General features: G+C 41.8%; 1 protein-coding gene across 3 annotated transcripts in view; it reads right to left on the bottom strand.

Annotated features, from left to right (window-relative positions):
• ASTN1 (astrotactin 1) overlaps window positions 1-24,932 on the bottom strand; it is a 318,993-nt gene that overhangs the window by 139,196 nt on the left and 154,865 nt on the right. For 2 of the 3 annotated variants that reach the window (XM_074389834.1, XM_074389833.1), the window contains exons 6-8: window positions 23,812-23,961; window positions 22,608-22,799; window positions 14,128-14,212 (exon numbers count right to left, since the gene is read on the bottom strand). In XM_074389834.1, the coding sequence (XP_074245935.1) occupies window positions 14,128-14,212; window positions 22,608-22,799; window positions 23,812-23,961 (427 nt within the window). The remainder of the gene's footprint in view (window positions 1-14,127; window positions 14,213-22,607; window positions 22,800-23,811; window positions 23,962-24,932) is intronic. The other variant, XM_003925340.4, reaches the window with a different exon arrangement.

Genomic DNA, 24,932 nt, shown 5'->3' with positions numbered 1-24,932 from the left:
GCCTGTAATTCCAGCACTTTGGGAGGCTAAAGGGGTGGATCAAAATGTCAGGAGATCAAGACCATTCTGGCCAACATGGAGAAATAGCATCTCTACTAAAATACAAAAAATTAGCCAGGCATGGTGGCACGCACTTGTAGTCCTAGGTGTTCGGGAGGCTGAGGCAGGGGAATTGCTTGAACCCAGGATGCAGAGGTTGCAGTAAGCCAAGATCGCACCACTGCACTCCAGCCTGGCAACAGAGCGAGATTCCATCTCAAAAAAAAAAAAAAAAAAAAAAAAAAAAAAAAGATTGACATCATTTGGTGAAAGTTCAAAGAACATAAATGAGGCTGTGTCTAATGCAAAGCACCATCAATGTGAACAGACCATCACTTACTGAGTACCTACATATTTTATGTAATATTATTGAGCACAACTCATTTAAGATTTTTAAATAATCTTTATAACAATTCTATGAAGTAGATACTATTTTTCTTGTTTTAAAAAAACAAGGCTCATAAAGGTTATGAGGCTAGCCAAAAGCACAGGGCTTTTAAGAAGAAGAAATGAGATTTGAATCCAAGCCCATCTGATTCCACCACTGTGTTCTTCCCATTATGCTCTGCTGTCTCTCACAAAGATATAAATGTGAGCGGGTGAACATTAACCCTCTTGGAATTGAGGCGTACACAATCTCTTGACTAGGATGAAATAGCTGGTTACTCCTGCACCTGCAGGGCGGAGTGTAAGCGGTGCTGTAATACCAGGCATGTGAAGTATAACGGTTCACTGGCATTGGTGTTAATTCAACTCTTCATAGGCTTTTCCTAGTGTGGAATATGTTTCCATTTGTGACCAAGCAACAATGGTGAACACTTACTCCTTTCAAATTTGGCCTTCTTATGTGGTTATATACAAGGGAGCGTCTGTTCTGTGTTAGAATGGAAGACCATGCTTAGGATTGTGGTCTGGACAGCCTCAAGAGAGACTTCCACTTACAGTGCTAATTAGGTTAATGTGATTTTAGGGCTTTGAACAGCTATTTACAGCTTCACAGAAGTCTAGGGACCCTCTGACATCCAAGAGTCTTAAATCTAAAGACCAACCCCAACTGGCAAGTCTGCTGTTGCCTATATTTCTTTCTTGCTTGCTTGCTTTCTTTTTTGAGATGGAGTTTTCTGCTCTTATTGCCCAGGCTGGAGTGCAATAACACGATCTTGGCTAACTGCAACCTCTGCCTCCTGGGTTCAAGTGATTCTCCTGCCTCAGCCTCACGCGTAGCTGGGATTACAGGCGCATGCCACCACGCCTGGCTACTTTTGTATCTTTTTAGTAGAGATGGAGTTTCTCCATGTTGGTCAGGCTGATCTCAAGCTCCCAATCTCAGGTGATCTGCCCACCTCAGCCTCCCAAAGTGCTGGGATTACAGGTGTGAGCCACCGTGCCCAGCTGGTGTTGCCTATATTTCTTTGAGATAACAAGGCTAGTCTCATTGTGTAAAACCACACAGAAAGGTTAATAAACTTGTTGAGAAGGGCCAGAAAGGAAGGAAAAAGTGACTCAAATTGTTGAACTTCCTCGTAGTTTAATGAAAAAAGCCTAGATGTGGACATCAGATAATTCTGCTCACTAACGGTGATTCTGGTAAAAGTACTACCGACTAAAATGTGCCTTTCTCATTATGTGTACTTGTGTGTGTGTGTGTGTGTTTGAGTGTGTGTGTCACACACACAAACAAATCAAGAGACATAACAATGTTATTTCGTTTAAAAAAGTATCATATCTAAACAAATAAAATAAAAAGTCAGTATGAGCACTCCCTAGGGAATGGAACTTTGGCTTGGATCTTCTTCTTTTTGCTGTTTTGTTTGTTTCTAGATTTTTAAAAATCAATCACATGCATTCCTTGTGTAAAGAAAAATAGATAAAGAAGAAAACAAGATATGCAGTGGCAAAATGTTTGCTCTTAATTTTTGAAATTACATAAAGTTTAAAATTAAAAGAAATTATTATAGTATGAGTGTCTGAACACGAATCCATTATACTGTCATAGGAAATATAAACCTTAATACTATTTTTGTTAGCATTGTTTTCACAAAAATTGTAGGTGGAATAAATATAATTTTTTGCTCAGCTCTTTTTTTTTCTTTTTTTTTTTTTTTTTGAGACGGAGTTTCGCTCTTGTTACCCAGGCTGGAGTGCAATGGTGCGACCTCGGCTCACTGCAACCTCCGTCTCCTGGGCTCAGCTCTTTTAAACTATCCAGTTTGACCTCGATGCACACAAACTAGAAAATCTAGAGGAAATAGATAGATTTCCAAAGATATATATAACTCCTTTAGCTTGAATCAGGAAGAAATAGCAATCATGAACAGACCAATAGTAAGCAGTGAGATTAATCAGTAATTTAACAAATGGCCAAAACGAACAAATAGAAAAGCCCAGGGGCAGACATAAACACATTCACAGCCAAATTCTACCAAATATACAAAGTAGAATTGGTATCAATTCTACTGAAACTATTCCAAAAGACTGAGAAGGAGAGAAGCCTCTCTAACTCATTCTATGAAGCCAGTATCACCTTGATCCGAAAGCCAAGAAGGGACAAAACACACAAAAAACCAACAGACCAATATCCTTGAGGAATATAGATGCAAAAACCCCAACAAAATACTAGCAAACCATATCCAACAGCATAGTTAAAAAAAATATCACCATGGTCAAGTGAGTTTCATCCCAGGGATACAGGATGCTTCAACATATGCAAGTCAATAAATGTGACTCATCCCATAAACAGAATTTAAAAATGAAAGCCATACGATCATCTCAATAGATGCAGAAAAAACATTAGACAAAATTCAGCAACTTTTTATGATAAAAACTCTGAACAAAACAGTCACAGAAGAAACATATTTCAAAATAATAAAAGCCATATATGAAAACCCACAGCTAGCATCATACTGAACAGGAAAAAGTTGAAAGAATTCTGTCTAAGAACTGAAACAAGACAAGTATTCCCACTTTCCCCACTTCTATTCAACATACTATTAGAAGTTCTACCCAGAGCAATCTGGCAAGACAAAAAATTAAAGGGCATCCAAATTGGAAAAGAAGTTAAACTGTCTCTGTTTGCTGATGATATAACCTTATACTTAGAAAACCTGAAAACCTTCTTCAAGAGTCCTGGATCTGATAAATGAATTCAGTAAAGTCTAGGTTACACAATCAATGCACACAAATCATTAGCACTGCTATAAACCAACAATGACCCAGCTGAGAATTAAATAAAGAACTCAAATCTCTTTTACAATAGCTACAAAAAGAAAATCTAGGAAAATACCTAACCAAAGAAGTAAAAGATCTCTAAAGAAAGAACTGTATGAAAGACTATCAAAATAAATCATACATGACACAAGCAAATGGGGATACCTCCCATGCTCATTGACTGGAAGAACCAATATCACGAAAATGACCATATTGCCCAAAGCAATCTACAGATTCAATGGAATTCCTATCAAAATACCAACATCTTTTTTCACAGAATTAGAAAAAAAATTTCCAAAATTCATATGGAACAAAAACAGACCCCAAAATAGCCAAAGCAATCCTAAGTAAAAATAACAAATTTTGATGTATCATATTACCTGACCTCAAATTATACAAGATGATCATAACCAAAACAGCCTGGTACTGGTATAAAAGTAGACATACAGATGAAAGGAACCAAATAGAGAACCCAGAAATAAAGCCAAATACTTACAACCATCTGATCTTTGACAAAGCACACAAAAACAAAAACTGAGGAAAGGACACCGTATTCAATAAACGGTGCTGGGAAAGCTGGATAGCCACATGCAAAAGAACTAAATGGGATCCCTATCCCTCACCATACACGAAAATTAACTCAAGATGGATTAAAGACTTAAATATAAGATCTGAAACCATAAAAATTCTAGCAGAAAACTTGGAGGAAACCCTCTGGACAGTGGCCTAGGCAAAGAATCTATGACTAAGACCACAAAAGTAAATGCAACAAAACCAAAAACAAATAAATGGTACCTAACTAAACTAAAAAACTTCTGCACAGCAAAAGAAACAACCATTTTATTTCATACTCAACAGTAAATGAACAATCTACAGAATGGGAAGAAATATTTGCAAAGCATGTACCTGCAGAGGACTAATATCCAAAATCAACAAGAAACTCAAATAAATCGGCAAGAAAAAACCAATTATCCCATTAAAAAGTAGGCAAAACACGTGAACTGACATTTCTAAAAAGAAATACAAAAGACCAACGAACATGAAAAATGCTCAGCATTATTAATCATTAGGGAAATGTAAATTAAAACCACAATGAGATGCCACTTTACTCCATCCAGAATGGCCATTACTAAAAAGTCAAAAAACAACAGATGTTGGCATGGATGTGGTGAAAAAGGAATGCTTATATACTGCTAGTGGGAATGTAAATTATAATAACCTCTATGGAAAGTAGCATGGAAATTTCTCAAAGAATTAAAAGTAGACCTACCATTTAATCCAGCCATCCCACAAATGGGTACCTACTCAAAGGAAAAGTAGTCACTGTATCAAAGAGACACCGCATATATATGTTTATCACAGCACAATTCACAATTGCAAAGACATGGAATTAATCTAAGTGCTCATCAACTGGTAAGTGGATAAAGAAAATTTTATATATATGTACTATATATATATATATATATATATGTGTGTGTGTGTGTGTGTGTGTGTGTGTGTGTGTGTGTGTACCAGGATTATAGGTGCCTGCTACCACCCACCACCACACCCTGCTAATTTTCTGTATTTTTAGTAGAGATGGGGTTTTACTATGTTGACCAGGCTGGTCTCGAACTTCTAACGTCAGGTGACTCACTCGTCTCAGCCCCCCAAAGTGCTGGGATTACAAGCATGAGCCACCATGCCCTACCTAATGACAGCAATTAATTAGCATTATGTGACGAATTACTCCAAGTGTTCAGTGACATTGTTGTGAAGTTGTAATGCATTAAATATGGTGTTGAATGTGCAGAATGCCAGATGGTGTTCCTATAACCTCTTATTATACAGACTTACAGAGATGTTTATATCAAAAGAGTTTGACCTGAATGCTAGGCCCTATACCACATCTTCTTTCCTCTAAAAATAGTTTAAAATTTAAGGTTTTAAGTTAGGCATTAGGGGGAGGCAGGCGGATCACAAGATCAGGAGCTTGAGACCATCCCGGCCAACATGGTGAAAGCCCATCTCTCCTAAAAATACAAAAATTAGCTCGGCGTGGTGGCCCACAGCTGTAGTCACAGCTACGCAGGAGGCTGAAGCAGGAGAATCGCTTGAACCGGGGAGTCGGAGGTTGTAGTGAGCTGAGATCAGGCCACCGCACTCCAGTCTGGTGACAGAGCAAGACTCTGTCTCAAAAAGAATAACGTCCTCAAGGAAAAAGTTTTGAGAAAAATAATGTATCGCAAAGATACTTTTAAAGCTTCTTTCTTTATGTTACCCTATTTTGTGATTATAAAATAATACATGCTCATTGTTAAATTACGAGAGAGAACAAAAATATATACAGAATTGAGGAGGGGTAGTAAAAAGCAAGCGTATGATGCATAGAAAAAGAAATTGGGAAGAAACACGCTAAAATGGTAATGGCAGTTTTCTCTACACATGGGATAATGAGAATATTTTTTTTCCTATTGATTAAAAAAGAAAAAGATAAATAGCTAAAATCTCCAAAGCCAGGAAAAAGCACAGCACTCTCAAGCCTAGTTTTTTTAGAGTGAAACCCAAGGAAGGTGAAAGTCCAGGGAGCATTCCTAGTGGAATGTCCATGAATGCAGTAGAATATATAAATGCAGGACACTATCTGGAAAGCACAGGCAAGACATAAAACATTCATTTCTATAAAACTGAAACAATTTATCTTCCATTCTTGAGCAGATGGGAGGGTAAATTGAGGCTGATTTTTTTTCACCCTGCTGGACGTGTTGGAGGAAATATGAGTGTTCCCCCCTCCGGCACTGCTTAAAATGAGTCTCTTGGTGCCGTGACTGGACTAGTCAGAGACAATAGCATGACAGAGCTTTCCCCCTCCTATGGGGGTAAGCAGCACTGTAGGCGGACTCCTGCCACCACGGGGAGGAGGTGGGACGAAGGTGGACCCCTCCGTCCTGGGGAAGCAGGATGGAGAGAAGCAGGCTGTCAACTGCAGACTGTCCACCTCCCATCTACAGCTGATCCCTGACTTTCAGAGCATTTTATGCCCTTCACATCGCCCTCTCCTTTAAATCTTTATTTAACCAGCTGTCTTGTCTCTAATACCCAGCAGTTACTAGGAGGCTTTACTATGAGCTATGTGATCTTGAGTAAGTTACTGCACCTCTCTGGCGCTCCACTTCCCAATTAGTAAAATGCAAGGATCTTTAAAGCTGCATTCAGCCACTCGTCTACAAGCTCATTCTTACTTTCATTGGAAAAAGTTACTACACTGACAAAAGGATACCTTCTCGAGGTGTCTGGAGACTCCATGTCTTGCTTAAGAAGCATTCTTAAGTCTGGCTGCGCTTCAGAAACATTTGGGGGAGCTTGTCAAATGTACACATTCTGGGCCATCTCCTAGACCTGTGAAATTTAAATCTTGGGGTGGGGGCAGAAGTCTGAAATCAGATGATACTTAGGTAGCTGCTCTATGGACCAGTATGCAGGAGTCGCTCATTAGGGCACATTTTGTTCTTGTATCACCCTGAGTAAACAAGGAGGTTATAATTGCCTCTAAGAGGGGAGCAAAGGGCATCACTCAAAATGACCACAGTTTCAGCACTAGCTCATCAAGGGCCTTTGTGTAAATCAGAAAAAAGTACTCATCTGGACAGATGCGCCCTTTGTCTCAGGGTTGGCTTGTCTTAGCAAGCATGGGTTGGGTTTTAGCCCTCCATTGCTGGAGAGACGTGCTCTTAGCCTGATGTCCTTTACAAAGAACAAAGTGTATCACTGTATTCAGCTGACTGACCACAAGGGTTTTGTGAACATTGGTCAATTTTCACAAAAGTTAAATATGTTTTCACTTGAGAAAATCCCTGAGAAGGAGGTGAAGAGTTTCCTAAGTCAACTAGAGGGGATGATCCTCTTAAGTCTATCTGTGGAGGAAATCCTGGTAGGTAAAGACTTACTTTCAAGCATTTAGTGCCTGCCTGCTCACCCAGGGAAGGGTCCTTTTTCCTTTAAAGGGACAATATTTCTACCAGAATTAGGTGTCAGCAGGGCATCTTTAGAGAGAAGAAACTGAGAGCTTTAGGTTTAATTCCAAGCGCCCCTTTGGTCTGCTTGACACAGAAGAAGGTAAGAGAAAGGGTAGTCACATCTTCATTGACCCCTGGTGGAAGAGGAGAAGATAAAGGTAAAAGAGGGGGGAGAAAAGAGAGAGAGGGAGAGGGAGAGAGATAGAGAGAGGAAGAGGAAGACGAAGAGAGGGAGCAGGGGGGAGAGGAAAAGAGAGGGAGAGGAAGAAAGAGAGAGGGAGTGGGAGAGAGGAAGATAAAAAGAGAGAGGGGGTAGAGGAAGAAAGAGGGAGAGGGAGAGAAAAAGAGGAGGAGGGAGAGAAAGGAGAGGGAGAAAAAGAGAGAGAGGGAGAGGGAGAGAGAGAGGGAGAGGAAGAGAGAGAGAGAGGGAGAGAGAGAGGGAGAGGAAGAGCAAGAGGGGAAGGAAAAAAGAGAAGGAGGAAGAGGTGGAATAAAATAAATGGCCAAATGAATATGCTGGAAACCATTGTTAGCAATAAGTGATAATGACGAGAGAGGAGAAGAGAGACCAGGAGAAGAATTAAAAGAGAGCTAATGGGAAGATAATCCAATTTGTGAATGGCAAGGCAACGACAGAAGCTGGGCACAGACAATGAAGTCTGGGCTGGAGGGCAGAAGAGGAGGGCACCCAGAGATAAAGGAGCAGCCAGAGTCTGGTCGGCAAATCTTGTTTGAGGGGTTGGATGAAGGTGAATGGGATAGCAGTGACATGGAAACCAGCAAAGGAATGGGGGAAGTAACAGCCAGATGATGAATTAGAAATAGGGAAAGAGTCAGAAACTTCCTATTTCACAGCAGTGTCTGACCCCACCTGAGTCACTTCTGAAGAGACTTTAGGCTGGTCAAAGAAAACAGACATGACCTAAGACTTGGGCTTGGAATCAGAGCTACAGCTCAACATGCCAGTCGCTGTCCTGAAAAAGTCTAAGCATTTACACTTTGATTGACAGATAGCTGAGAGGAAGTTCCTGCTTGATGTTAGGTGGCCAGGAGAAGTCAGGATTGATTTTGTATCCTTTTTAGTAATTAGTGAAGGTTGGCCTCACCTCATGCCTTGGACTCATAGGCAAAGATATCCTATGCACCAGATGTGGCCTTTGTCCTGTTAGTGGTCTCTAGGGAACTGTTAAGAATGACATCTTTCAGACAGGCCAAAATAAAATCACCTCCTGTCAAGGACATGTTTTGAGCAAGATGGAGGAGCTGAGGCCAGTCATGAGGAACACAGTCTTCATTCTAGGCTTCAAGTGGAATCCTGCTTCTATGGTTTGGGACACTTGCTCCTTATAAAGATATGGAATCCCTAAGCAGTCACTTCTGAGCAGGTGAGAAGTAGGAAGAAGCTGTAGAAATAGAAGGAGAGATAGTATGCACCTGGGACAATGGGAATGACATACGAAGGCAGCATGGGCCATGTAATGGGCAAGTGAAAGTGTGTGTGTCTGTGTGCACCTACCTGGCATGCCGTGGTAACTGCATTGCCTCCAGCAGGCAGTGAAAGGAAGAAGTATTCTGATGAGCAGGACCATTCCTGACAACAGCTTCTAACACCTTGGAGAAACACCTGCTCATTTTCCACAGCAGGTTGCTTCCCAACTCATGAATTATCACTCCATCCTTCAGCATTGAAATCTAGTGATATTTTATATTTCTCTAGTGGGGAATCTCCTTGGTGTTGCCCTCTGAGATGCCAGAATAAGAAATCAGGCTATTATTTACTGGAAATCTTTCAGATACATGAATTTAACCTAATTGTGATATTCTGAAAAATGTATCTAGAGGCCCTTGGGTGCACTTTTAATTTAACCAAAAAAAAACCATGATTATAGTCTTTCGTAATCATCTCCAAAGTAGCTAAATAAATCTGTTTTTCCTCCTCTAATATTTTCATGTAAATCAATCTCTCTTGCCTCCTCCACCCTCATTTATTGTTTTCAATTCCATTCTGTGAAAATTTTCAATTTGTCCTTGTTGTCCTAGCAAACAAATATCAAACACAGACTTTAATAATCGCTGGCTGTGTGCATGCAGCCACAGGGACAGCAGGCCAAGGAGTTATTCAGTGAATTCATGCAGGGGAGACAGAAGATGTGGTAAGCCATTGTGCAGCGGTAAGACCTTTCCACCCTGGGTCCTATGTCTGGCAACAGGGTCACAGGGGATGTTGTGGCAGGGAATGATTGATTTTGTTGCCAACCTCAAAGACCAAGGATGTAACCTCAAACATTACATGTTCTTTTAATAACCCATTAGAAATCTGTCATCCATGACTTTGTTTAAATCTTTCTGAAGCTATTTTTACTCTTAGTGAATAGGAATTCTTGTGCAATGAATTCAATGATCTTATAATCTGCCACCTGGTCCCTGTCACCTGGCCAAGCTGGAGTGGCTAGCTTTACCAGTAAGACCAACACATGAATGTTTCAACCTGCCTCACTTCTCCCTGAGCAATTGTGGCAGAACTAGAGATGCCAGGAGATGACTGCAACCCCCTTGATTCACATGCTTTCTGTATATGGTCTCCAATTCGCTGTCATTCTTGGTTGTTTGGTCTTAAAGCCTTTTATCTACAGGATAATTGCAGGAATATGTTTTGCTGAGATAATCCAGATAAATAAAAGTCTAGGTAACCCCAAGAAGTTTTGTGTTTGTTTCTTTGCTTTTTAAGATCATTTAAATTTGATACGAAAGGTCCTAAAAAAGCGATGTGCAGTGAGAGTAAACCTGGGACTTGCCCTTCCCTCCTGCTAGTGGTTCTAGGGTCCAGTACATGGGAGCTTTAATGTCCACAACCTTAGTAAACAACAGCTCTTTGCTATCTAGTCTGTCATCACCTTCCCAACCTCTTATCTTGTCCCTGTAAACTGAATTCTTATTTTACATTGAGCTTTTCATTTACAATTCCTGAAAAAAACACATTTCTCGTGTCTCTGTACCTTTCTACATGCTGGTTCCCTTGGCTTAGAACGACCTTTTTTATCTGGCAAGTAGAACAGTTCACAATCCAAATTCCCCATGAGGCCCTGTTCCAGATTATTTGACCTCATGTAAGTCACCCCTTAAACTTCAATCCCACAGACTTTTCTCACACCTTTATTTTAATAAGTCTCAGATTTCATTGCAGTTACTTATGCTTTCAATTATCTGCGTAGACTGTTAGTTCTTCTGGAGCAGGAACCACACTGCCTTCTATAAATAACAACCTAGCATACTATGGACCGCAATAGATAATGGGGCAAATATTTGTTGGAAACGCAAATGAGTGGGAGAGTAAATGATGGAGTGGTGAAAGGATCACTATAAACAAACTGGCTTCCTGTCCTGCACATACTCACACACATACACACACATACCACACAACTGCACACATACCACATGTACACACACAATGCACAGGCACCACCCACATTCACATACACACTACGCACACACACACATACACAGCATACAATCACACACATACCACATGTACAGACATAATGCATAGGCACCACCCACATTCACATACACACTACACACACACACACACACACACACAGTATACAATCAAACATATACCACATGTACACACATAATGCACAGGCACCACCCATACTCACATACACACTACACACACACACACACACACACACACACCATACAATCACACACATACCACATGTACATACATAATGCACAGGCACCACCCACACTCACACACTACACACTACACACACACACACACACACACACACACACACAGCATACATGCACACACGTGCATGCACACACACATGCACATTCAGGACCAGGTAACTAGAACGAGGCAGAGGCTGGTTAAAGTTGCAGGTGTCACTCTTCTCCCTCAAAAAAAAAAAATCAGTTTGCAACTTCTTGTATTAGTGTCCTTGATCAATTTTTTCTTCCTTGTTTGAAAGTCATAAAGGCTTATTGCTACTTTTCTCCTCATACACTGACCTTGGTATTTCACTAAAAAATTTATTTTAACTATTACTGGCCTAGGGTTTGGTTGTTCTACTCCAAGAAACTGTTGAGCTATTTTAATGTATGCAATACAAGAATGTGAAGTGAAAAACATTCATACATGGGCTGCTTGCCCCCACTTCAGGAGAATTAAATAAAATATTCAGGAAAATCAGACATAGCATTGATTTTTCCACAATACACCAATATGTACCATTAGTTGGCAATCTGTCAGACAGTTTTCAATTCGAGTGACAGTCTTCATGTTCAAACCAATTTCTATTAATTTTTTGAGAATCATTTAAAGAAATATGGCATCAGATCCCTGATTTAAATCAAGATGTATGGCATCTTACACTTTACACTTACCTTGTCATTTTATGAGAAAAAATACAGTCATTTGTCTGGAGCTTTTTAAATACCATATACATATAAACTCACACTGCTTATCGCTCCTGGTTCCATTATTCTCAAGGTAGTCACTTTTTTTCCTCCTCCTAACTGTTGCTCCATTATTTTATTAGTGTCCAAAATGAGACCTCATAGACAGTGATGATCAAAGAATAATGGAAATTGAAGATAGAAATGATAGATTAGGTCTTCATGTCTATTTCCTGGGGCTAATGTTCCTGTCAGTCTATAACTCACTGCTTTAGCCTGCCTTGTTTCAAATGACGCTTATGCTGGGGCCTCGACCATTTCCCTTGAGGCTCTTGTCTACATCCTAAGACTGTCTCTACATACAGCCAGAGGAAGGATGAAGGCTTATGCAATTATCAAGTCAAGTCAGACCCATCCTCCCATGAGCTGTCTACAACGCTAGGGATGTGGAGGCTTGAGCGATTCACCACCAAATCCAATCACTCCGGCGAGCCAGCCTGGATCACTCAGGGCCTAAGTGAAATGATGTTTTGTCATTGTTTCCTCCAGCAGCAAGTCAGCAGCTAAGAGACAGAGACTGGTTATCTATCACCACTTACACTATTTTAATCAGTAAGAACCACAGTCAACTGCGATTCTTAGCCATCCCATAAGCTAAAATTTTGCATCCCCAGATACTATGCCAACATTTCAGTGGCAAAGAGGGTAAGGGAACTCCATAGAATTTAAATAGCCAGTGGTATTATTCATTCATATCCCAATGCACTTCTATCAGCCAAACCTTCTGTCCTTCTCCCCAGTCTTTCAAAAACAGGCTGCCTGCTATGTAGCTGCCCTTCTACAAACACCTTCCTCTAAATGTTGTGGGCTGTCTCTGTAATATGACCTCAAATTCTGTCAAAACTGAGCAATTCTTCATTTTCATGAACAGAGAAATTTCATGGCATTTTGACTTCTCCAAGTTTTCTGACCTGTGGCTCAGATTTCTTTTCCCTAACTTCATTCTCTCTTGTCCTTATCCCTCAACTTCAACCTGTTCCAGAACATTTGCCCTCTCCTAACATCTATGGGCATCTATCATGCCTTGACTTAGTCATAAGCTGGCTAAGTTCTCAGAGTTGAGTTCTTCTATCCCTTTATCATAAATCACTCCCTTAGGCTCTTCAATCATTTTTATTGCTCTTCTCCAAATGCTCACCCATTTGTCACCATATTTATTGCTTTGAGAGTCCAGAATTACATTCAATATTCTAGGTTTGGTCTCGTCAGAATCACATGGTAGGGGCAGATCATTGACCTCAGGGATGTGAGTCCTCCATGGCAATGTCTGAAATGACACTGGTTTCTTTTTTCCACCTGCCAAGCTGCAAACATGTATCTAACTTTCAATCCAAGCAACCACTCCACGATACCTTTTGCCTCGATTTCTTTCTAGTTTTCTCTATTCCATTGATGCTATTATTAGTTCATATTTATTGATCCCCTTCTCCTCCCATCCTCCTTCAGGACCCAGCCAGTGCAGAAAGTAAACTCTGAGCATCTAAAATAAAGTAGAAAGTTGCTTTTAAAAAGTAATAGAGGGTAGGGTGCAGTAGCTCATGTCAATAATCCCAGCACTTAGGGAGGCTGAGGCAGGAGGAGAGCTTGAGACCAGGAGTTGAATGTTACTGTGAGCTATGATTATGCCACTACACACCAGCCTGGGCAACAGAGCAAGACAATGTCACAGTTAAAAAAAAAGGTGGGGGGAATAGAAAGTGAATAATGGGATGCTTGCACAATGTGAATGTACTTAATGCCACTGAATTGTATCCTTAAAAATGGTTAAATGATACATTGTATGCTATGTATTTTTTGTCCCAATAAAAATATTCAAAATGTAAAAAATAAAAAAGGAATAGACAAGATAACTACTTTGTCCCACTTGTGTGTGTCTAGGGGAAAACAAAAGTCTCACTGAGAAATGATAATTGGGGATCAGGCAAAATTACTCTCTTATTCAACAAAGAGTACTTCCTGAGTCTCTGTATGTCACCCTTGCTGACAGTCCTGGTGAAAACAAATTTCCACTCATGTCAGTCTTGCAAAGCTCATCAGGATCTGGGAGAGCTACACTGGAGTCTCTGTGGTTTCGTTTGTCTCCAACAAAATCATCAGCTAAATTCTGCCTGTGGAATCCTCGTGGCTGGCAGCAGTGTGAAAAGGAAGAGAGGGACAGCTTGATTTTCAGAACCCAGCTGGAAGCTACAGGGCTGCGAGTCAGAGGCATCATCTCTTGACTCGTAAATGAAGAAAAAGATGATATGGACGTCACTAGAATGGTATAAATATGGAAAGGCATAGTGACATTTTTACCCATTTGCTGTTCAGAATATAGGCACAATATAGAGCTCTATTCCTCTCCATGCAGTTACTCCACATCATGTCTGTGTTAGAAGCAGTGGCATGTGGGAGCCAGCTAAGTCATCACATCCTCACTTACCCCTGGTTCGTCCCCCATTCGTTCCGAATGCAAAGGTGCTTATGTACTGGATCCTTCATGTAGCCTTCATAGCAGAGGCATTCCCCTTCGAAGCAGGGTTAAGGAGGAAGAAAGAGAAACATGAAGGAATTGATTAACATGTCTGTGCTTGTAAAGATTTACATGAAATAGGATAAACTCTTACTCTGATATTAGCATGAGGCAGGAAGTTCTGTTATGTCATATACTCCCCTTTCCACCACTCACATAAATGAATATTCCCACCAATCTCTCCACTTCCCAGTATGTGATAATTTTCACTAGAAGAGGAATCTAACATTTACAAAGCACCTATTATATGTAATCTGTAAGCACAAAGACCAACAATCCTTTGAGGAAAAGGGGACTTTTTCATCTTTATTTTATCAATGCCCAGTATACCACAAGGCACATACTAGATAATAATAATATTTAAAAATTGCATAAAGTGAATTATTTCACCAAATATTTCTAGGAATCTTAGAAAGTAGGTATTACTGGCTATGTTATGCTAATGGGAAAAACAGGCTTGAGAAAACTGAAGACTTGTAGACAGCTTATAAGTGACAGAGTTATATTTGCGCCTATGTCTCTCTGATTCCAGACTTTTTTCTCCCATCATGCCAGGCTGCAAGCTCACAGAATAACTACTGCATATACAGGAGGCCTCTTAAATCTATTATGGTTTTAGAGGAACTCTGGGTTTTAGCTTTTAAGCAAAAATGATTAATTATCTGGGAGTGGGTCACCAGAAGAATCATCTACAATTCCATATTTGTTTAGAATATCACTAGTTTCATTATAATTTGTTATTCCATTAACATACCAAGGAATCCGCGAATCTTCTGGAATTTCATGCAAAACCGTATATGTGCGTATATGCATTTTTTTGAGGCAGGGTCCCATAACATTCATCTGATTGACAGGCAAATCCAAGATCCCCAAAAGATTAAGAATCATTACTCTATTTACTACTGATTTTGAAGAAAGTTGTTGCTGCCTCCTTATATTACTAATTCTTTATGCAATGACATGTAGCCTAAACTACTGAGGCCAGTTACACTACAACACCAGTTCCTACTATTTTAATCGCTAGTTATTTAATTTATAGCTTGTGAAAGAACAAAGTGTGACTTTCTGAAATTTGTAAATAACGAACGTGCCATGTCCTACTGAAATGATGGGCATACCATTTCTTTAACTCTCAAGAAAGAAGCACTTTAAGAGGATATAAATAGAATAATAGCTTTGAGTGCTATTTTCTCTTTCTGAAGATAAAACCCAATAAAAACGAAGTGAAGGGGCCTCACAGTTAAGTGGGAATGTATTGGAGAGGGCCTGAGCAAAGGTTTTTTTTTTTTAGCATCTTAGCTTAGCCATTCGTTTCAAGATTGACCTACATGTGACTAACCATCAGAGCCTCACTACCAGATCACACCATTTTTGTCCCCCATAGCTGTTCAGCTCAATGTGCTGAGGAGTAGAGTGAAAACCTCTTCATTTAAAAAAAAAATAGGGAGTATTTGATCAGGACATTGTCTCCTGTATGGCGAATTCTAGCTTCCACATGGGCTGCACCCATAGGTTCAACGTTATTGGCTTCAGTGGTACTGAGCTGTATCTAGAAATGGTCAGGGGGCTCTGAGTCAAAAATAGAAAAACCAGGCTTGAAATTAGGTGGCTAAGGTTAAGGTTTGTGGATGGAGGCTGTTTACCTGATGAAAGGAAAGATAAAGAAGGCAGTTACTGGGGAGGGCAAAAGAAGACAGTACCAAGAGGCTGGCCTCACACCTTCTCAATTCCAAAGAAAGCATGGGTGCTAGACTATAAGCTACACAGGGCAGAAACCAGGAACGAGGTTAGTCTTCTTTGACAAATGCTGTGCAGTAGAAAATAACAAATTAATTAATGGATTTGTCCTATATTTACAGATATTTATACCCCACTCCCAAGAGGCAGACATGTAAGCCAATAAATGGGTCAAGGTCTCAAATATGCTTCTCCCTTAGGGAAAAATACTCTCCCGGTTGTCCTTGTGTGAACAGTTAGCCATGGGTATAACATTTAGAAGCAGGAAGTAATCTTAGTAGTTTGTCAAAGCCATCACTCTGACTCTTAGAATGGTCTCAGCTAGACACCTTGCCTAGAATTAGGGATTGACAAAAATGGTAGCTCTCTTCCACATTTGATACCTAGTTACCACAAAACATGCAAAAATAAATGCACTAACAACTCAGAGTTCAAGCCGAGCCTTATTTTCCTAATGACAGCAATACCTAGCATTTGTATAGTACATTTACCTTCTCAAATTGCCTTCGTAGTCATTATCTCCTTATGAGGCTTCTATCACTCATTACAATGTGGGGACAGACTGCCGACCACCAATCAAGCTTTCCTCCACACAACGGCAGCCTCAGCCCAAAGTCCAAGAAACAGAGAAATTTTCAAACCATGCTAGACTTTGAGGATCTCCAAAATTTGCCTCTCACAGGATCCTCATTTCTGGAACCCACCAAACGTCCCTCGTCTATATTCCTCCACAAAACCAGTTTGGCCATCTCCAGCGAAAGGAGTTCAGACTTGATGAGGGAAGTTGCTATGGCAACCAACTGCTAAATCTTGACTTTAAGAGGGGTTTCATGAAAGCACAGGCTCCGACTGTTAGCTGTGAATTTTAAAGACCCCACAAGGGTGTTGGATGCCCTCCTAAGCTAGAAGTGTTGCAGTCTCCGCATCTGCTGTGACAGATGGCAGGAACGCATGAGGCGCCGATTCCATGGTGGCGTACATAGGACTCCAACAGAGAGACGTGTCATGGTACGGAGGAGAGCCCAGCCAGATAGAGTGTGCCCTGCAGGAGCACTCAGGCAACCACACTGCCAAAGAGAAGAGGCCCTGAAAGGTGGTCCGTGCAGGGGCTGGAGACAGCTGCACTTGATTTGTGCTTGGTACCCTGGCAGTAGACACCTCGAGGTACCTTGCATGATGGACAGTGCCTTTGGTCACTTCCCATTCTACAGCTGAAGGACTAAGGCACAAACCTCATTCAAAAATTAAAGAAGAGCCTTGGAGCTGGGGAACCTCAGACACGGCTGGGCTCACCAAGGTCTTCACGAGGAAAACGCAGAACAAGGCCAACGCCCTTAGCCACTTCTGTGCTTCAGCCAGGGGGTGGCTTTTAGGAAACGAAATTGGGTATGCTCCTTCTGAAAAGGGAAATCTTTTTAAGTTATCTCGTAACTAATTGTCTGGTCTCCCTTTCTAGTGGAGACATCAGAAAAGAGGCAAGTCCAGGGTCAAATAGCCCCAAACAACTCTGGGAAGGGAGTCAGAGGGAAGCGGGCCAAAAGAACACCCTGAAGCAATGTGGTTTAATGGAGACACAGAGGGAGTGTAGAACGCGTGGGCAATCCAGGTAGCAGCAACAAAATGAAGACTGAGCTACCCTGCCAAATTAGGTTTAAAAAAAAAAAAAGCAGAAAAGGTTAGAGAGAAAGGCAGTAGTTCAGAGCAAGCAAAGAAGAGGGGAGCTGGTTACAGTCTGGGAAGTGGGTTGGATGTCCCTCAGCAGGTTTATACATTTCCACATGGTTGGGTCTGGCCTACGGAAAGATCTGGGACAGAAGAGATTTCAGTGAACATCTTCGATAAAGATTAAAACTTAATTTAGCTGGAAAGCCTGTGCTCCTTGCAGAACCAGAAAAGATATATATCCTGAAAAGGGCAACGAGGGTCAGTGGCCAGGATTGATGGGGGCTGTGAAATGAAGCAGGTGTGTGAAGCCTCCACAGCTGTCCATATGGCAGAACAAAGGACAGGGAGAGAGGAAAGAGAAAGGTCACTGAAACCAGGTAGTCTGCGTCTCCATCAAAAAACAAAACCGAAACAATCAAACAAACATACAACCGTTAACAACAACAACAAAAAACCCTTGCAAAGTGCAGGGAAAGTCAACCTCTGCCTGGATCCAGGGAGCACTAAGCCATGCAGCCCTAGCACTTTGCTATTAGCCTCACTTAACAGGAGGCACACCTAGGGTTACAAACCTGGCGACATGTGAGAAAGAATGTCAGGGTACAGCTGGCAAAGGGCTTCATCAGGGGCCCGGGGCTCTGCTACAGCCACATGGAAGTGAAACAACTCTAAGCCTTCCACCTTAATTCCTTTCCTGCAGCTTGAGCAGTAGGGACAGGTTTGAATAATGGTCAGGAGTGTGAGTTCTGACTGAGGCAGCCTGAGTTTGAAGTCCAGATAGGTAATTAACGAGGTAAGTGATCTTGGGCAGATAAGTCAACAACTTTGTTGTTGAAATGGGGATAAGAGTACCATCTACTTCATAGTACTGCAGTGAAGCTCCAATTACATAATTTAAGTAAAGCATAATGCTTGACAGATAGTGAGATCTCAAACATCACCTATCCTTGTTTTTATTGAAAACCATTTTTTTCTAGGCATTTCCCACTGGTCTCCCCTGACCTGGAAGGGCACACAGTAGGCTTTCTGAAATTGCCAATGCAATGAACCCAGCTCACATGCATGCTGAATTCCCAAACAACCAAATGCGAGGAACATAAATTGCAGAATGAGAACTGTTAGAAGAGGTCACAGTGCTCAGCAGAAGATTGGGAATGGCAGGCATACCTTGGGGTACCAGCCTACCATTTCTCAAGTTCATCCAAGTTCAAACCGGAAAGCCTGTGGGCCCTTGATGATCATAAGAACATTTGCTAGTGCTTACTATATCCCACGCTTTGGGCTGAGAGCTCTAGGTACATTACATTCCTTCCAGGTAGCATGTTGCTAGAATAGAAATATAGAGGGGAGCTAGAATGCAAAACAGATCAGCAAGTTTTCTCTAGGTCCAGGTCTTCCACAGATTTCCTGATACATCTTTAGAAGGTCTATAAATTGCCCAAGGAGGATATAAAGAGGGAGCATAACAATGCTTTTCCTTTCTCTCTTTGTCTTGTCTTTTCTTATTTAGTTTTGAGACAGGGTCCCATTCTGTCACTCTGGCTGAAGTGCAATGGTGCAATCTCGGCTCACTGCAGCCTCAATCTCCCAAACTCAGGCAATGCTTTTGCCTCAGCCTCCCGAGTAGCTGGGACTACAGGCATTGCACCACCATGCCTGTCTTATTTGTTGTATCTTTATTAGGGGTTTATGCCACGTTGTTCAGGTTGGCCTCGAATTCCTGAGCTCAAGCAATGTGCCTCCCTCAGTCTCCCAAAGTGCTGGGATTGTAGGCATGAGCTGCAGCACCCAGCCTGTCTTTGTTTCTTCTCTCCTGTTAGTGTATCAGTTTTCTATTGCTACAGTTTATACCACAACACAGTGGTTTAAAACAACATAAATTTACTATATTAACAGAAGTTTAACATGCGTTTCACTGGGCTAAAATCAAGATATCTATACGGCTATGTTACCTTCTGGAGGCAGCATGGGAGAATCTATTTTGTGCGTTCTTGCCTTTTCCAGCTTTTAGAGGCTGCTGACATTCCTTGGCTCACGTCTCCATATTCAAAGTGTGTAATGGCTGGTTGAGTCCTCATCACATCACATCACTCTGACCTTCTCTTCTGCCTCCCTATTTCACTTTTAAGAATGCTTGTGAATTCACTGTGACTACCCAGGTAATCTTCCTCCCCAAATCTCTCTACTTTAAAGACAGTTATTTAGCAACTTCCATTCCATATGCCTCATTCATTCTCCTTTGCCATGGAACATGACACATTCACAGGTCCTGGGGATGAGAATGTGGACATCTTTGGTAACACATTATTGTGTCTCTCACACCTGGTGTTCTGGAGCATGATATAGGTGACAAGTAAACAGAAATTCACTTTGGGATGCTCTTAGTAAGGATGCCTGAGGAGAGCTCCAGGCACCAGGAGGCTGCTCCTTTGCAGTGACTGAGCATCTGTGTTTGTGTGTTTGTGTGTGTGTGTGTGTGTGTGTGTGTGTGTGTGTGTCTAAAAGTACACAAGTGCACTGCGCAGCTTCATGCATCCATATGGGCAGACCCCTCAGTATGGCTGGGAAAGCACATGTCCCAACACTATGACATTTCCAAGTAAGCTAGCTAGAGGATTTCAAAAATAACGTCGACTTGACTTGAAGCCAATTCCCACACTCAGCTCTTTGGAGAAAGGCTCTGGGATGGAGTGTGGGAGGCGATAAAGTTTCTTTCTGATGAGTGTGTGGGATGACCACATCACCAGTGCTTTCCAATTCCAGCATTCATGAAAATGAGAGTCTTTGCAGAATTGTTTCTCAGCTACTACCCAAAATGAAGATGCTGCACCTCAGTTTTGTCTTGGGGTTTGGGAATCTTATTTTTAGTCTTCCTCTGTGACTTTCCAATTGGAAATTCATTCATTGTCACAGACACTGAGAAGCCATTAGCAGGGGAGGGGCTTCCCAAAGTCATTTTCAGCAAGGATTAGAAATGAGGTATCTGGAAGGGACTGAAGAGTTGATGGGAAAGCTTGCTGTAGACAAGCAGCTTTCTGGCACATGGAATGGTAATGCTTAGTAATGGTTGTTGCTTAAATAGTTTTGAATGACAAATATGTTGGATCTGACATATCTGGGGAAATTAAGCAACCTTTATAATCCCACCTTTGTAGATTTCATGATAAACGAAACACAGACTCTGCTTTAGGTAGCTATGGGACTTTGGGCAAATCATGTAACTTCTTAAGGAATTCAAATGTGAATGTAAAGCATAGAGGCAGTTTATCACTGAGACCCCTCTAAGCATAAAGCACCAATCCCTTCTTTTTATGTGTAACTGAAGGTGCTTCCTTTTCTTTACAATACAAGTAGGAGCATCTAAAGTTCCCCTAGGGATCAAGCTTCTTTCAGAAGTGAGTTTAACAACTGAGATTGCCCCAAATACTTCTAATCCAAGCCAGCTGGAGAACTAGGGTACCAGAGACTAGCTCAGTTGCATGGAGAGCACCCACCTCTGAGATTAGCTCTTTTTAATTTCTCCTGAGCACACTAGCTTTTGGGCATGGTACACAGCCCATCTGTTTGGTTTGGTGTTTGCCTGACAGCGTGGGAGGAACAGCAAGTAAGCACAGTCTTCGACTTCAGATGTTTAAAATGTTGTACTTTCTCCTCCATATGGGTGCCTAGAATCTCCGTAATGGGCCCACATAAAACAACTTTAACACCTAAGACGGTGAATTTTAGATGTTTCAGTTACCTGTTACTGTCCCAGAGGGATCTAGTCATAGATTACAACAGAAGTAAGGGCTAGATATCTTAGATGCATCCTCTATTAAGATCTTTCCACCTTAGCACCTGAACGAGATGCAAGTGTGGTGGGCTGGGGTGGAGGGCTGTTGAGGGGGCTGGTTGCACATGATGTACAAAAAGCTGCAGGGGCTGGGCCCCAACTCCAGCAACATTTCGCTTGGGAATCTTAGATATCATTTTAATGCTGTCCTTTGCTCTAAGGGATCATACTACTTTGGGAAGGATCTATTTGTGGTACTCAATTTACCAAAAACAGGTCTTTGTAGAGACTACTATAGGTAAATGCCTTCTACAATGAAAGTGCAAAGCAGTCTGAAATAAGAGATCTATGCTCCTAGCTGTGTTTGAACTCAAGGAGCAATGGGAGAGTTCTCATTCATGCCATACCTGAATTTGGACCCTCCAGCAGGGTCCATTTGATAGTATAACAGACTTGAAGATGTTTCTACTCTTTGACCCAGCACTCTCTCACTAGGATTTATCTGAAGAAAACAATTTCAAATGTGTCCAGCATTTATGTGAAAAGATGTTCATTTTAATAGTATTTATAAAAATTAAAAATTTAAAGCATCCTAAATGTCAAATAATAGCCAACTGTTTAAATGAGCTATGATATAGACAGACAATGGAATACTAAACGGCCATTAAAAGTATGTGTTGGAGGATTATTTAATGATTCTGAAAAAGTTATGACGGAATGTTAAGTAAAAAAGGCAGGAAAACTCTACTAGCCTTAGTATGCTTCTAGGAAGCTTCTAAAAATCATGCATAGGAAAAAGATCGGAAGAAAGGACATTAAAATTTTAAAAGTGATTTATCCAGGAGATGGAAATACAGATGATCATAATTTTCTTCTATAAACTTTTCTAATTTTTAAAAAATTTTCTGCAATAAACACGCATTAATTTTATCATCATAAAATGTCTAACCCCAGTAGTTAAATATCCCCTGTGTGAAAAATGGGTTACGGAAGTCATCCTAAAACTGAGTTTTCTGGCTTGGGACTGCATTAGGATCCTTCCAAGTCTTCTGCCAGAAAATGATCACAGTTTTAGCCAACATGCTCTGTGGCCCAGCCACATGCTGGCCACCCACATGGTCTAGGCTCGAGATGGCAAGGGGACAGTGGAGTTGAGGAGGCATAGTATGAATGTCAAGGGAGTGACAGCAACAGGCATGATCTCTCTGACAGTTACCCGCTGCCCGGTGCTCCCGCCTACCAGTTTCAGGGTCGCATTGGTGTTCACAGGGGTCCAGGAGCCGCCGGGCACAGAGGTCCATGGCCCAGGGCCCGCTGGAGTTCTGCTGAGAGAAGAGAACCACTTGGGCAGGGTTCAACCAGTCACTGGCATCCAGCTGGCTCCCCTCCAGCAAGATGAAGCGGCTCCCTGCAGGGTGAGAGAAAGAAAGCATGCCTATGTGTGCGCGCACAGCATCCATCCACAAGCCACGGAAGACAGGGAAATACCAACCTCAGAATTAGTACCAACCAGAGATCCTAACTCTCACCATTCCTAGCCCATCACTAGCCCCAGAGCAAGGGATCAGCAGATAGAAGCGGGGGCATCACTCGGAACTCTGTGAGGACAGGGACATTGAACTCTCCAGCCAGAGTCCCCCGCTGCCTTGCCCCATTCCATCTTTCCAGAGCGTTCCTAAGGCACATACGAACAGAGGAGCTCTGTGGTGGCCATGGTGTGGCTCCATCAGACCCAGCCACAGGCACTGGCACTCCTCCAAGGAGCAGGGGCTGCTCCCTCTCTTCCCAGGCTATGAGAATTGCAGGCCCTCTAACACCAAGTGATCAGTCCCCACTTATTTCCAGCTTTACAGCAACTCAGAGAACAGACATTAACAAGCCAATCAGGTGCTCAGGGCTTAAATGATTCAGGGACTCTCAGAACCTATATTACTCCCTCATTATATTGGGGTTCCCTTGGATGAAAGTAAATTATTACTTCTGAGTTCCAGGCTTACAGCAAGTTACTGCAATTAAGAATTTATCACCCAGGCATACCAAACCAAAGCATGGCTAATTCTTAAACACCTCTACTATTCCACCTGGCTTTTTCCTTTCAAAGGTTTAAGGAGTCTTGGTGTCTTCCTACCTGTAGCCGGTGGGATCTGCATTTCTCTACAAAGACCAAGACATGTTAAAAACAAATAAAAATGGGAGAGGGCATAAAGAAGAACAGGTGATCACTTTAGTTTATTATTTAACCCGCTTTCCTAGCTCATTTATGGGCAATCCAATCGTGTCCTAATCCTTACTTATTTCAGTTTAGTTTTCCTCGGATAGAGTAATAGGTAACAGTGACTCCTATCTTCTCTAGACTTTGTCCAACCAGAAAACCTTCCTCTTTGTAGGGCAAAGTCGCAACCTCAGAAGAATGGGCTCACCGTCAGCAATCAGGTGCTCAGGGACATGCAGGGTGATCTTGACCACAAGCGGGCAGCTGACATGAGAGGAGCACACGAGGCCAATCACACAGCTGGTGATGCTGATCAGGGTCAAGGTGGTCTTATTCACGGGACTTCGGGGAGATCCCACTGAAAGCGAGACAAAAGCAAGATACATGGTGGTAAAAAGCTTGGCATTCGGAGTCCAACTTGGCCTTTTGCTGCCCATCCTGGCAAACAGGGGACACAGCTGGCAAAACTAGCCTAGGGAGGGAACTGTCTCTGGCTGCATGACCTCAGTGACCTTCTTTCTCACAGACACCCAGACGCCATGCCATCAGCTGGAGTCAGAGGGGACTTGGCCAACTGGTGGCCCTCAAGGTCACTTATAGCCATTTTCACTTTTCCTGGGCCAAGTTCACAGGAGAAATCAGAGAGGGGACATTTTCTCCCCCTTACTGAGCTCCAGGCTCTTGCCAAGGGTGGGAGGGATGCTTTAATCCCACAGGGTGCCTCCCACTGCTCTTCACAGAGGACATTCTGCACAGAGCCGCTCCACCCGCATGGTGCATACTGCTGCTCCAGAACGAACTTCCTGAGCTGGAAGAGCTTGTGCTTACTCTATGGGCAAGAGTCCTATCAAGTGACTTTTACTCTGTGGGACCCGGAATGAGGAAAACGAGGAATGTCTGCTCTGTATAAGCAAACAACATTGTCACACCAGAATGCTCTCTACAGTCCTGTAATCATTGGAGGAAATAATCATTGCTGAAGATTAAGAAACACTCCCAGGGAGGTGGAAATAGGGATAGGGAGGGAAGGCGGTTATTTTTTTTTTGTACCACTGTTATATTTCTTTAATTTTTTGTTTCTTGGCTTTTTTTTTCCTATTGGGAAGAAGATGAAACGCTATTAAGCAGGAGAGCCTTATGCTTATGGAAGCAGAACAGATGTGTGAAAGTAAGAAAGCAAGACAGCAAAATGTATGATTCTTTTGGAATTTTCTTCTGTTCTGTGTTAGCACTTATTATTGATAGTAATAAAAGGCTTCCATGAAGGCAGACACTGTGCTGAGTGTTTTGAATACCTTATTTGATTTTTAATATTTGCTTTCTTACAGT

The sequence above is a fragment of the Saimiri boliviensis genome, chromosome 19, assembly GCF_048565385.1.
Source record: "Saimiri boliviensis isolate mSaiBol1 chromosome 19, mSaiBol1.pri, whole genome shotgun sequence".
Taxonomy (NCBI): Eukaryota; Metazoa; Chordata; class Mammalia; order Primates; family Cebidae; genus Saimiri; species Saimiri boliviensis.
This window is presented reverse-complemented; position numbering and strand designations above follow the sequence as displayed.